This window comes from Sinocyclocheilus grahami, unplaced genomic scaffold (assembly GCF_001515645.1).
Source record: "Sinocyclocheilus grahami isolate Dianchi unplaced genomic scaffold, SAMN03320097.WGS_v1.1 scaffold371.1, whole genome shotgun sequence".
In the NCBI taxonomy this organism is placed as follows: domain Eukaryota; kingdom Metazoa; phylum Chordata; class Actinopteri; order Cypriniformes; family Cyprinidae; genus Sinocyclocheilus; species Sinocyclocheilus grahami.
In genome coordinates, this window is record NW_015505550.1 from 762,143 (window position 1) to 776,150 (window position 14,008).

General features: G+C 38.8%; 1 protein-coding gene across 1 annotated transcript in view; it reads left to right on the forward strand.

Moving 5' to 3' along the window:
- odad2 (outer dynein arm docking complex subunit 2) overlaps positions 1 to 8,268 on the forward strand; it is a 62,933-nt gene extending 54,665 nt beyond the window's left edge. The window contains exon 20 of the mRNA XM_016230473.1: positions 7,784 to 8,268. Within this exon, the coding sequence (XP_016085959.1) occupies positions 7,784 to 7,897 (114 nt within the window). The 3' untranslated portion in view covers positions 7,898 to 8,268. The remainder of the gene's footprint in view (positions 1 to 7,783) is intronic.
- The last annotated feature ends 5,740 nt before the right edge of the window (positions 8,269 to 14,008 follow it).

A 14,008-nucleotide genomic window follows, 5' to 3' on the forward strand; every position in this document is an offset into this window, starting at 1 on the left:
CATTGAAAGGCTGTTGCGCAGGGAACAGTTGCTCAGCAAGCTGCTGGGAAGAAGGAGCAGAATGTGACTGTGGCATGACTTTGGCCAGGACAGACTGGTCTGGGGTGACAGAACACTGCTGGGATACTTTCTGAGTGGCAGGTTCTGGAATCCACCCAATATGCTGCTCAAATTAAAAGATACACTCCATGTTAGACAACAATGCCTTACATGGTCTTTAAAACTTTCCATAATAATTGCTCAATTTACAAGTAACTAAACGGATTTATGTGTTAGGTGTGATGTGGGTTTTATTGTAGCTCTTGCAGGGTTATTTAGGGAAAACTGCTCCCCACTAATGCCAAAAATCAAGCATTTCAAGATGTGGCTGTTTGAGTGACAGGTCTATGAATGCAGAAGCTCAAAAGAAACCTAATGCATTTTATTATTGAACTCTATAATGTCACCTAGTGATTAGCATAACCCTTAAACAAACTATTCTACTCTCAGAAAAATTTGCAAAAATTTTACTTTTAGGGGTACGATAGCTTGTCCCTGGGGCATTACCCTTAAAAGGACATATTTTACCTTATTTTTCAATAAAAGATTCCTAGTAGTAACTTACGGGTATATGCACCTTTTAGGGGTGCATAAGGGTACTGCCTCAGTGACTAGATGTTGCACTTCTAAATGTGCTATTTTTTTTAACTTTTTTCTAACACTGAAAGTCTAAAAAGTCTTTTATAGACTAAACCAGCATCCTACATTTACTCAGACTGGGCTAAACATAGACCCAATATGCTCTCTACCTGTTGACTGTGCTTGCAGGTAACACTAGTGAACTATGTATTCTTCAATAAATGATGTATGCCATTTTATTTCTGCCATTTACACTTTAATTCCATTGGGGGGGGTGACTTGTTTTGCCAATATGCAAATTTAACCACATTTTACTTTCCCAATGAGATTTTCACATGAGAAAACTGTTTGAGAGCTCGTACATACAGTTAAAAAGCTTCCCCCACACCCCCAGTAACAACTGTATATAAATTTTGAGAGTGGTTGTCGTGTTGCAGCCAAATATTTTTTCCCATGTTCCTTTAATGGTGTGCTGTAGTATGATGTGCTGGTGCAGTGAATGTGGTTCAGCTCAGCCCATAATTGGAGGCTGGACTGAACTTTGGGTGTTCCAAAAGAGTAATGTCCAATTTGCAAAAATCATTAAGGCGAATGTTTTTTTGCCTGGTTCAAGCAATGACAAAAACTGGACAGCTCTGTGTTGTGTCTGTGTGAATGCTTGTGTCTGCATGTGTTGCGCTATCCAGCCTTCAATTGCGCCCTCATTACATCTTTAACTTTTTCTCACTGACATATTTGCTGCCTCCACGTGAACAACCACAAGCACAACTGTCATTTAAAATAATATTTCCTATAATTGTAAATTGGTTTCGAGAGATATTTTATCAGGGAATGATGTCTGCGCTGCAGTCTAATTTATTAAGGGGTGTAAAACTCAAGTCTGCCTCTTGCTATTATTGCAATCGTATTTCAGAGTCAGAAGCTCTTTTACACCCAACAGCTTAGAGCTGTAATGATTTCCTCCGCTCTCTCTCCCTTTCCCGCTTTGAATGCTGTGCCCTCTTAGGCTTATGTTCTGTCTGTAACTTTGCAGCTCGGCGTTCTTAATGGTGTAGAACTCAGTCCCCCAAGCTTTAGCAGAGGAAATTAAGCATTGAGAAGAAAGTATTTTACACTGGAAAATACATTAGAGATGGTCTCTGCATCCTCTAGCCTCTCCAAATTCTGCCTTTTTACACAATTTATTTAAACTCAAAAAACAACTTTTAATATCCCATTTGAATATTTCATATGAAAGAGCATTTTAAATAGGTTCTGAAACAAAAGCCTTTTATGATTTTACAAGTGTGCTACACCTCAAAAAAACAGATGTTGTATGAAAGTTCAGCCCACTTGGGAACTACTATTGCTGGAGCTGCTGATCTCTGAAAAATACAGACACATTGTCTATGAACACCATTCAACATGCTGTCCGTATGAGCGTCCTGTAGCCTGAGGTAATTAAACACACACTGTTTGATTTGACATGTACGCTCAGTATCTTACAGCTTTCATTCGGGTGTTCTTCGTTGTGTCTGATGCTCAGAAATCTCTTTTCATCCAGTCTCTCTTTCCCTCCAGCACACCGCCACAGCTTTGCAGATTGTTTGTTGAAACCATAAATCCTTGCAGACAGCTTTAGCCAGATTTTTCTATTAAAGAACTCCTTTCATAGGCAAAAATACCTTTGCGAGACAAATTACAAAATATGAACTGTAATTATCAGCCATTTTCATCTGAGAGGATTCCAGCTGGTGCGAGTTGCCAGAACCTGGTATGTTTTGTGCGGCTTATACTGTATTTTTTTGTGGACTGTGAACCTGCGCAGTCCTCTGATGTTGCTTCTGTTTTCCCTCCTGTCCTGTTTATGTGTTCAAAACAAACCAGTATGCATGCAAATGTGCTTATATAAGCAAAATATGAAGGAGAGATGTAAAAAGAGCATGATTTAGCCTTGACCTGTAGAAATATTCCATACGTTTCATTTTAGTCATGGTCTGTGTGTAGCAGGTTGAAGCTGCTGTGGATATTTCAAGCAGATGACGTCCTTATACACACTCAGGCTATTCAGTCTTCCTCCAGTCTCTCTTTCTCTCTCTCTCGCTGAGCTCTCTGATCTGGCTACTGTAGCATGTGTCTGAAGTTTGGAGTGTTTTATGTCTTGAAACAGCATGACTCAACCCTCTTGTTTCATCTGAGGTGAGGAATGCAGGGTATCTCAGGTGTGAGAGTAGAAAAAGGTTTAAGAGATGTGTGTAGATTACATGAAAAGCCTTAAAAGACTGTTTGTTTCTTAGCATGTTTATTGAAGCATAAGAATAAAAAACAGGAGGGAGAGCCTGGAAAAGAATAAAACAAAGATTAAGCAAATAGACTAATAGAATAATTTCAACCTGAGAGAGCAGATAAAATAGATATATAGCTATATATTGAATAAAAACCTCTATTATAAGGAAGACATGGAAATAAAAGCTAATTCAAAATATTAAATACTATAATAGTATATAAATGATACTAGCATAACACTTTTTCAGACTGATTCAAACGGGTAACTTGTATTTTTGAACTTTAAAAGAAACTGCTGATTAGAGTAGTTACTTTTGAGACTAAACTGGTCTCACTTTTTGATTCACAAAAAAAAAAGCATGAGGATTGTATGTTTTTCAGGATTGTATGTTTTTGATTCACTAAAAAGCATCAGTTCATACAAGTCATGAATCGTGAATCGGATTACACTGATCGTGTTGTGTGTTTTTGTGTGCAGCTCACAAGAACAGTTCAATAGGACATTTAGAACACAAGCCATTTAGAACTGTGTTCTAATCGCTCAATGAATGAAGGAAACTGGTATATGTAGTAAAGAGGTAAAGAAAAAGGGTGAGGGTAGAGGATGAGAGAGGGGGCTTTTACTGAGATTTAAACCTCTCCTCAGGAAATGGCAGCTTGCCGCTTCTGCACTTAACACCACAACACCTACATTCGTGGCATGGCATGTGTGTGCAAGCGTGCGTACATGTGTGAGAACTTATGTACATGTGCTTGTGCTGAAAGAGAAGCCTGGGAAAACATGTTTTTGCTCTACCTTCCCGGAGGTCAGGATCCTCCCGCTCTTGCGGTGTATAAGACAGAAGAAAGTCTTAGAGACTCTCATTCATTTTTCAAACATAAGGCAAGTTATCATGTTACTGAGGTTTTGAGTATTTAACAAGTGGGCTATTATAGTCTGTTCAGGAACCAGCTGGGAGAGATGAGAGAGGCAGGGGTAGACAGAGAGCAATGCTTATCTGAGGCTCCGCTCTAGGCCCTAGGAGCCCCTGTTTGGCCACGGCTGAATAACACTCTATGAGCTCTGGCAAATGGTGGCTGACCCTGTCGCAGGCATCCTCTGACTGCTCACAAAAGCAGCTTGTCTGAACGTGCTGGCATGTTGCTGCAGCCTTGTGTTTGCATCCGTTCACCTCTTCGAGGTGTTTTGGGATCTATTTTAAAAAAGGCAAATCCAGCTGAATGTGAGAACGGATTAATTCATGTGCTGGAGATAGACTGCTAAAATTATGTGAAAAACTTGGAAGCAATTTTAACAAATAAAGACTCTAGAAGAGGAGAGATGCTATCGAAGCTGTTGTTGTCTCAGTTTTTGTGCATGTCAGTTCAGTTCAGGAATCCAGTGGAGCTCAGAGAGAGAACATTAGTCTTTCCATCGGTTTATTCTTTGTTATTTAACTTTTAGCAGGGAAATTTGGGAATGTCTTGCCTCTCTGTGCCTTAATGTTGTCTATAAACTTGGTGCATGTATAACATGAAAAGAGTTCAAACTGAGCCTTACAGTAACACACTTTATACTGACGGAGACATTTTAGCCATTAATAGATCTCAAATCCACAAACACTGACACAGTTTTAGACAGGATTTTAAAGGGTTAGTTCACCCAAAAATGAAAATTCTGTCATTAATTACTCACCCTCATGTCGTTTCAAACCGCTTAAGACCTTCATTTATCTTCGGAACACAAATTAAGATATTTTTGATGGAATCTGAGAGCTGTCTGACCCTGCGTAGACAGCAACGCAACTGAAATGTTCCAGAATCGTAGCAAGGAGATCGGTAAAATAATCCATGTGGCATCAGTGGTTCATCCGCAATTATACGAAGCAACGAGAATACTTTTTGTGCGCAAAAGAAAGAAAAAAAAACGACTTTATTCAACAATTCATCTCCTCCGCATCACCCTGGTGCCATTTTTGGAGAATATTCGCTGGACATAAACAGCGTATGCTGTTCTGTGTCAGCTCCGTCACGCCAGATACGCTGTTTCCGTTCAGATCAAATCACAAATGTAGGAAACAGATCTGGTGGATATTCTCCAAAATGGCACCAGTGTGATGTGGAGGAGACACTTATTTTTTTTTTTTCTTTTGCGCACAAAAAGTATTCTCGTAGCTTCGTATAATTGCGGATGAACCACTGATGTCACATGGATTATTTTACAGATCTCCTTGCTACGTTTCTGGACTTGGGAACATTTCAGTTGCGTTGTTGTCTATGCAGGGTCAGAGAGCTCTCAGATTCCAACAAAAATATCTTAATTTGTGTTCCGAAGATGAACGAAGGTCTTATGGGTTTGAAACGACACGAGAGAGAGTAATTAATGACAGAATTTTCATGTTTGGGTGAACTATCCCTTTAAGGATGTACATTTATATTGGTACAATACATTACCAGCCAATATTTGAGATATATATATTTTTTCAATTTCAGTCAATATTGGGTATTGTCATCTAATGCTCTCCCAACGAAAAACAACGCTCTCCCAACGTCATCATTTACTCACCCCATGTCATTCCAAACCCATAAGACTTCGCTGATCTACATGATAGTACAAAAAGACATTATGGATTAGACACATTCACCTTGTATGACTAACAGATTTAATTTAGTATTTTATTCACATTGATCTCACATAGATCACACACAGAGCATATCAAATATGGTAATCATTGGGACATAATTTTGAAATTGAATAAGTGAACAGACTGAATTGACTCTTTAATGTAGTTATTAATTAATTAATTTGAGTATATTTGTAACAACATACTCATATTCTGCCTTTAAAGGGGTCATATGACGTTGCTAAAAAAGAACATTATTTTGTGTATTTGTGTAATGAAATGTGTTTATGCAGTTTAAGGTTAAAAAAACACATTATTTTCCACACACTGTACATTACTGTTCTCCTCTATGCCTCGCCTTTCTGAAACGCGTCGATTTTTACAAAGCTCATTGTTCTAAAAAGCGAGGTGTACGCTGATTGGCCAGCTATCAGTGCATTGTGATTGGCCGAAATACCTCAAGCTCAATACCTCAGTATTGTGAAGCCGTGTCCCGTTGCGACGAGACAAAACCAATAAAACCCATTATAAACGAGGCATTTGTTTCATCCAGTGGGGACATAATTACTGATTATAATGACTTATACTGTCTTTTTACGCATTGCACCGCGTAAACATAAAACCATGTCTGCTTTTGTGAAACGACAAACAACAAGCGCTACTCTACACTGCTCAAAACTCGCGTCTGAATCATCAGTGGCAAATCCAAAAAATTTGAAAACGTACTTGCAGGCTGTGAGTCAGCATTATTTGTCAGAACACCAGCATTGTAGGCTACTCTCCCAGGAAACAGTCCTCGTCCTCCGTAAAATGCGTTGCTCACATCTGAATATTTGGGTTGAAGTGTTCTGGAACAGTGTTGTAAATACAACTTAACCACTGATTTCTAGTTGTGTTCTCTTTTGGAAGGCCAAACAAAGTAGTTTCACTTTCACAACGAAACACACAGTGCCTCCACGACCTGGCGGCGGCGGCAACAATACTACAGCAAGAATCAAAGTTACGCCTTCTTTCTTTGCGTAAACATTTGGGCAGTGTTATGCAAAATCTTCCCACACAGTGACGTAGACATGTGGGGGCGTGTTTAAACGAGGTGTTTTAGGAGGGTGTGGACGAGTCTTAACTTTTATAAAGAATATCTCTTTGGGTTTGAGACTTTAGTCTTTGCAACTTTAGGGATCTTATCTATTCACGAACAGCTTGTAACACTCCAAAGAGAAAGGAAAACTTGAAATCGCATCATATGACCCCTTTAAGCATTCAGAGTCAAAAAGATCCATGGTTCTTGAGAGTTTGACCATGGCCTGCATGATAAAGTAAAACTTCTAGCTTAAATGTGTTGGCATAAACTGGATGAAGCTCAATGAATGACCTCCTGTTGGTACTGCAGTGAGGGACACACACTGTCCAAACAGATTTAGACTGCCCATTGTGCCAGTGTGTTTGCCCGCGGTTTGTTTATTTAGATTTAAGAACACAACTCACCACTAATCTTTCTGTCTGTCTTTCTCTCCCTCCCTCGACAGAAAGATAACTGTTTTATACTATGTTGTATAACTTAACCACAGTGTGGCATTGGCACAAACTCTACCCTTTAGGTTCACTTTGTGTGACAGTATAATGAGTAACTCTCATTGTACAGAGTGTGTAATATATAGTCAGAATGTTCCAGAAAGTGGTCTTTTTAGAGTCAGAGAGTCTGTTGTTGAGAGAATGGATCAAAAGAAGCGGGTTACACAAAGCTGAAGTGGAGGGATCTGATATGACCTTTGATCTGATGGAGGGTGCTGCCAAATTGCGGTTTAGTACATGGCCAAATGTTCAGGGCTCTACAGCAGTCAATGCTTTATGGACAAGAGGAGAATTTATAAACAATTAATCTATTCATTACAGTAAGAAACACAATTCCGCTAATATACTCACTCACACACAAACTCTGTGCCGTATTCTCACGTTCTACCTCTTATCTTGCTCTCTCAATGCAACTAAACACACCGATATGTGAGTTAATGAGCCGGCGCAGTGCTGCTGCCATCCAGTAGGCAGCGGGCCTTGGCAGCCCCAGGAGCAGTAAACTCTGGCAAAAATCTGCAGTGTGCAAACAGTTGCATTTATAGCTTAATAACAGATTAGATGTCTCCTTCAAGCCCCAGGAAAGAGCTGCTGTAAGAGGCCTTCGTGAATGACTGTTATTGTAGCTGTGTGGTTTTCGTTCTGTCTAATGAAAGGAGAATGTTGGCCAGCGTTATCATTTCATGTTGTGATGGCTGTTTCTGACATGTTCCTCCTCTTTGCAGCTCCTGCTCATCATGATCGGATCCACCGATGTGATTCTACAGGAGGCGGCAGCCAGCTGTGTGGCCAACATTCGATGCCTGGCGCTGGCCAATGATAAAGCTAAAAATGGGTAAAAGTGACCACATCTTCCTTTCAATCTCACCCGCAGTGGTCAACAAATGAGTTGATTTACCCACTCAATGAGTATAAATGGATCAGCTGTGATGACCGATGGGTGTTTATTTAATAAAAGGAAGCATTTAGCCAAAGCTAAACATGTCATTAATTAATTCGTTGGAGTCTACAACCCTGGCTCACCCCTGTCTCAGCCTTTTCCCGCAATTTCCTCATTGCAGCATCTAATTTAACAATAACAATAAACGCTTTCTTCTCCTATGTGTGTACACGCCAAATGGTCCACAGTTTGCATTCTCTGAAGTGGTTTAGAGCATGAATACAGCACATTCATGAATTCAACAGGTACTGTTGTCCACACGTCTGAGTAACAGGCACATCTGGTGATGTGACTTTTGTTTAAAAAGTTCATGCAACCCTGTAATTGAAGACTGCTTACTGATTAAAGCAGAAGCACTCACCATATTTTCTTCCTCTCTCTTTCTTCTTTCTTTCTCAGATGGTCTCACATGCTCATGGACACAATAGTTATTCAGACCTTGTGAAGAGCACATACACAAACATTTAAAGAAAACACACTCACACATGGTTTCAACCAGACAAAGACAGTCCCATTTATGTGAAAAAATTGCTCATAAATTCAATCAACGATGACTTGAATGGGCACAATGATTGGAGAACAGGTCCCTTCTGCACTATGAGTAAATATGATTTTGTGCATAATTGACGTGCAGCAACTCCCTGATGAGATGGAGTATTTTGCGTTATTATTTGTTATTGAAAAAATTTGGTGACGGCTCCTCTCAATGTCCTCATTAATTTTGCCTGTTAAAAGTAGGAGTGTGTATGAGGAAAATGAGACCACCTCAACAGTACAGCAGCAGCATGATTTTTGCTCAGACAGCCCCATAAAATGCAATCCTTAAAAATAATCATGTTTTATATTATCGGCATCAATCCAATGTCCAGTACTTTCACTACCAGATATAATGAATGCAAAACAACAAAACAAGCAAAGATACAATTACGCAAACTTGTGGAACAAACAGTAGAAATTTGTCATATAGTGACTATATAGTGTCAATGCTGCACTGTAGAAAGGGAAAGTATGCAGTTATTATCTTGAGATATTATTTTACTTGATCTGAACCTGATTCTTTACTTTAGTTTGTATAACTTACTGTAGTGTAGATAGGTTTAGTCAACTATCCTTATTCTTATGACTAAAATAAAATCAGTTCATTTAGATAGTACCGCTTGAAGCAACATGGGTTTGTCTAAATGGTCCTGTTATTATAAATATGTGAAGATTCATATTTTACCTGTCAACCTCAGTTGTGAACAAGATTCCTCATACACAGCCATCATTTTCATTATATATTACTGTTTACCTTTTGCAGAGCATCAGAATAGATAGGACAGAATGTTATTAGTATGTTGAGCAACAAAAGTAAATGGTTTACAGGCACAAGGTTGGATATTCTCAGTTTTATGGGAGCGAGGCAAAAAGTGGAAGTTGTATAATCATAATAATAATAATTTTGTTATAATAACAATATATTATTTTGGTTGTTATTATATATTAATAAATATATTTATATATTATTATAATATTATAATAAAATATTTTATAACATGTTTGCATTTGATAAATATGTCCTGCAGTCATTGTAGGTATAAAATTAATAGTGCCCCAAAGCTGCCGTCTTTTAGCGAATTTCACAGTTTTTAAGCTAAAATATGAAATAATATTAAATAAATTAAACATTCATTATTAGCTTTTTGTGAAAATTACTTTTGCCGATCAACCAAAATTAGTGCGCACTGGGTAATCTGTTGCGGTACAGCGTGTTTCTTTGAAGGACTACAGAGAAGAGCCTCTGGTTCGCAAACTGTCAATCACAGAGAAATGGTGCTGCTTTAGCCTTGTGATGTCCAGTGCTTATGTTTTCAATTAATTTGTTTCTATGAGCTACAGAAAATGTGGAAATTAATTCAAAACAAAATCATAATAATCATAATCAAAACAAATCGAAATCATATCATTGGATCTGAAGGCACTGCTGTAATTATTACATTGACAGCTTAAGTGAAGTTTTATAATACCCGCCTAAAACACTTGTGATGATAACCAACTACCCAGTGCAATATCTCTGCTCACACCATGAAAGAAATCACAATTGCAGTTTTCTACATTATTTAAATATGTGAAGTAGGAGACAAACGGAACTGAATATTTGAATGTTGAATCAATATCCCACTTGATTACAGCTGATTTCCTGTGGCTCCACATTTGTCATACTTGATTCTCCTGTGTTGAGTCTATTATGTATGGTTAAGTGCAGTTTACTTCAGCAGACTATAAACCAAGAGACTCTAAATCAGAATCATTGTCTTCTGAGTATACGACCCTGATCACCGAAAATAAATAAGGCCTTTCTAAACCCAAGCAGTGCAGATGTTACAACCGCTACCCTTCTTTTTTTACTTCCCCTCTTCATCCATCTGTCTCTCTCTGTTTCTCTCTCTGAGGTTGATGACTACTATAGGACATGCCTAACTAACATCACTAAACAAATGTTGCATGTTTGACTGAAGGACAGGAATTTATGGGATGGTGAGTTGAGTACAGAGGACATGTTTAAGTCATTGGGATGAGAATTAGTGCTCTTCCTGCCCTGTCAGCTCAAAAGTGCAGACCGTTCACAACCGCACCACCTCAGCCTGTTTAAACCTCAGTTCACTTCTTATCCAGCCATACTTTTTTTTTTTTAAATGATGATAGCTACCTGAGATCTTAAATGAGAGCCACAATGGATCTCAAAGCTTTTGAAAGTGCTTTAAAATAATGCTGTTGTTTATTCACTTCAGCAAATTTCTTGTGGATCTGTTGTTTGATCAAGGATATTTTTCAAAGCTAATGAGGGGTTTTGTACGGTGGCCGAGAAGTGCAAAACAAATCACAATTCTGAAAACAAAATAACAAATTACAAACGCAAATGCAAGTCTAAAAAACAAAATAACAAACAAAACCGGAAGAGGTAGGTATAGTTTGAGACAGCGCCATTGGTTTGGGATTACTCACCGCTGACTGGACGAGACATCTGTCAATCAACTTATACAGGAAGAACCAGCCGAAGAACAGCAGAGTCGTGGTAGAAAGTTCAGAGATGGTATTAAAGTAGCTCAGCTTAAATGTATTATGAATTGCCCTTACTATGGAATAAAAAATACGGAGTGTCTATTTACATTTAGTTAAAAGTAGCTGTAAATCATCAGCTCCAGTGGCGCAGATGGATAAGCGTGGTTGGCTTTTTGACGCGATCGACCCGGGTTCGATCCCGCCTTTTGCCGAACTTTATTTTCCTCGTGTTTTCAGAATTGTGATTTGTTTTGCACTTCTCGGACACCGTAGTTTTGTCACCTCTCACACGCGCACACACACACACACACACACACACATATTAGTTGAGCCCTTAATATCTGGAAGTCAGTGGGGAGGGAAATACGCTGGGAAATGTTGCGATCATGCTTCACCTAAACCTCCATCATGCCCTCACCGAGAAATCTGACCTCATCACAACAACCAGGAACCGTTTCCTTATTAGATTTTGATTGAGTTACATTGAATGCAGTCTCATTTGTATAAAATCATAATTCAGTGTGTTTACTTAAGGTCGTGGCGGGATGGAGAGATGTAATGCAAGTATGTGCATGTGCTGTTTTTGGGTAAATGAAACGCTTCTGTTTGAAATGGAGGGTTCCCGCAGCTCCCTAGGCAGTGGGTTAGAATATTTCATAAAGAAACTAATGACTAGTAAAATTTTCTTCCAAATATCAGAAGTGGCTTTGCCTTCCCTCAAGAGGACAAGAGGGGTGTGCTTTAATATAAAGTGAAATCGGGAGCAGAGCATCATGGCGTTAGAATACTCGGGAATTGCATGCTGACTTATTGCACAGACCAAAATTCCCCATGCTCAATTCACTAGCTTTTTTTTTTTTTTTAGTTTTACACACATACACATACTAGTTTGCTCAGTACTTTGCAACAAAGTGTTAGGTTTCTGTTCTTTTGTGGTCACAAACCCTCAAAATGTAATACGCTCTCAAAGGTTAAATATGTCTTGTAATGCCTTTGCAGAACTAGATGGTTTTGGTTTGCTCACTCACTCTCTCCTTATTGCTCCAGTTCCCTCCCTCTGTCTTTTTTCTCTTAAATGGTTTAACTGCCTCAAATGAATTCTGACGTTCCCATCCATAAAGTGTAAATAACTAGCTGGCTTAACAATAAATAAACAGAGAAATGAGTGTGCAAATACCACAGTGTCTGGGTCGGCTTTCAGACCTGTCCCCTATAAAGAGCTCAACGACTTTAATAAAGACTGCATTGGTGCTGACAGGCTATGACTAAGGCTAAGGCTAAGGCTTACAGTAACATACTTTTTGGAATACACCGATTTATTACAATAGGAAAACTCACCTGTAGTATGCTATCAACCAGGGGCATAGGATTTACCTGAAAATGGCAACAGGTGGTGATAAATCCCATAATCCTCTCTTCAAAATAAGGCAGTTTTAAAGATCTTCATCATTATTCAAGCATTTTTATGAACTTTAAAAAATAGAACTAAAAAGTGTGGTTGCGCATGAGCGATTACTTTCTTAAAAGGTCAGAGATTAAAAACTTGTTAAATGTTACCAAAGTGTAAATTGTTTTCATCTGTTTAACAGTGTTAAATGAAGAAAAAAAAATAGACTTATTTTTGTTGACGTCTTATCTCAGCTAAATTGCATATCGTCAATTGCTTGTCTTGTCTTGCTAATGCCGGGAGACTGTTGGGATCATGAATATTACTCACGTCTGTATTTGCTCAAACTGAATGATTCAGTTACTCACTCATAAAGACAGTGTCTGCATCCGAATATGCATACTTCCGTAATATACAGTAGGCAAAAAAAGTCAAAGAGTTGTTGGCAAAAAGTCCCTGCATGATTCTGGCAACTTTCTAAAGTGCACATCTAAAAGTGGACACTTAACTATCCCATGACACCACGGGAGAGAATTTGTGGATGGCACAATGGCATGTGGCCGCATCACCACCTCGGGTGTGCATTATGTTCTAATAATTCAACGGCCCATCGTCAAGTATTCATTATATTATATTATTTAAAAATTACACTAGTGAATGAGTCTGATAAGACAATATGATAGCAACCTGATATGTGTATATACTAGGTATACCTTACCTACCTCCCACACACACATCAAACACTTATATATAAGGGCTAGAGCAGCACAGACGTTCCCCATCCTGGGTTCTAAACCTGCCTGGGAGGCTTGTGGCTTTGGGCCAAGAATGATATTATCCTTGACTTTTCATCAGGATGTGTTCATCAAGCTCTCAGCACCCAACATGGGTGAGAGAAAGAGAGAGGACGTTAAGAGCGAGACAGAAAATACAGACAGAGGGAGTACAGCAGCAGGCCAACAAGCCTGCTGATGATTATCAGATTTTTTTTCCTGCTCATATAGTGTGTTCGAGACTGTGTAATGGGAGCTTTTTGCTTTGGATTTTTACACAGCAGGAGAAGGTGGTAACTGATCGGACCAGATATATCAAACTGCTGCCAATCATCCTTATGTGCCACAATCTTTTATGGTTTTTATGTATTTGATGTATTGCTACTAGTTGCTTATAATGCTATCTGTAAATCACATAATGGCAGCATGTCTAAATGTGCTCCATGTAATGTTATATTGAAGTTCCTTTGTTCTCCTGAAATCTAAAATAAACCCTGCGCTGTCAGCATGCACAAAAGATTCTTAATATGAGGTCACGAAGCGTCCAACCTCGATACACCAACCGCACGAATAAGCAGCCACTTCAAAAAAGGAACAGTATTACCTCTGAAAACAGTGCAACCTGAAAAGATAACAGCGTTCCAAAACACAGAGCCAGGCGACCCGGTAGATTACTAAACAAAACACGACATGCATACTTAACAGGCATTGATGTATTTTAGGAAACCGTCTTTAAAAGAAAAACGCTGCTTGAGATAGAAAGGCGAGGTGGGAAAAAATGAACCAACAGCTCAACACAATTATTCTT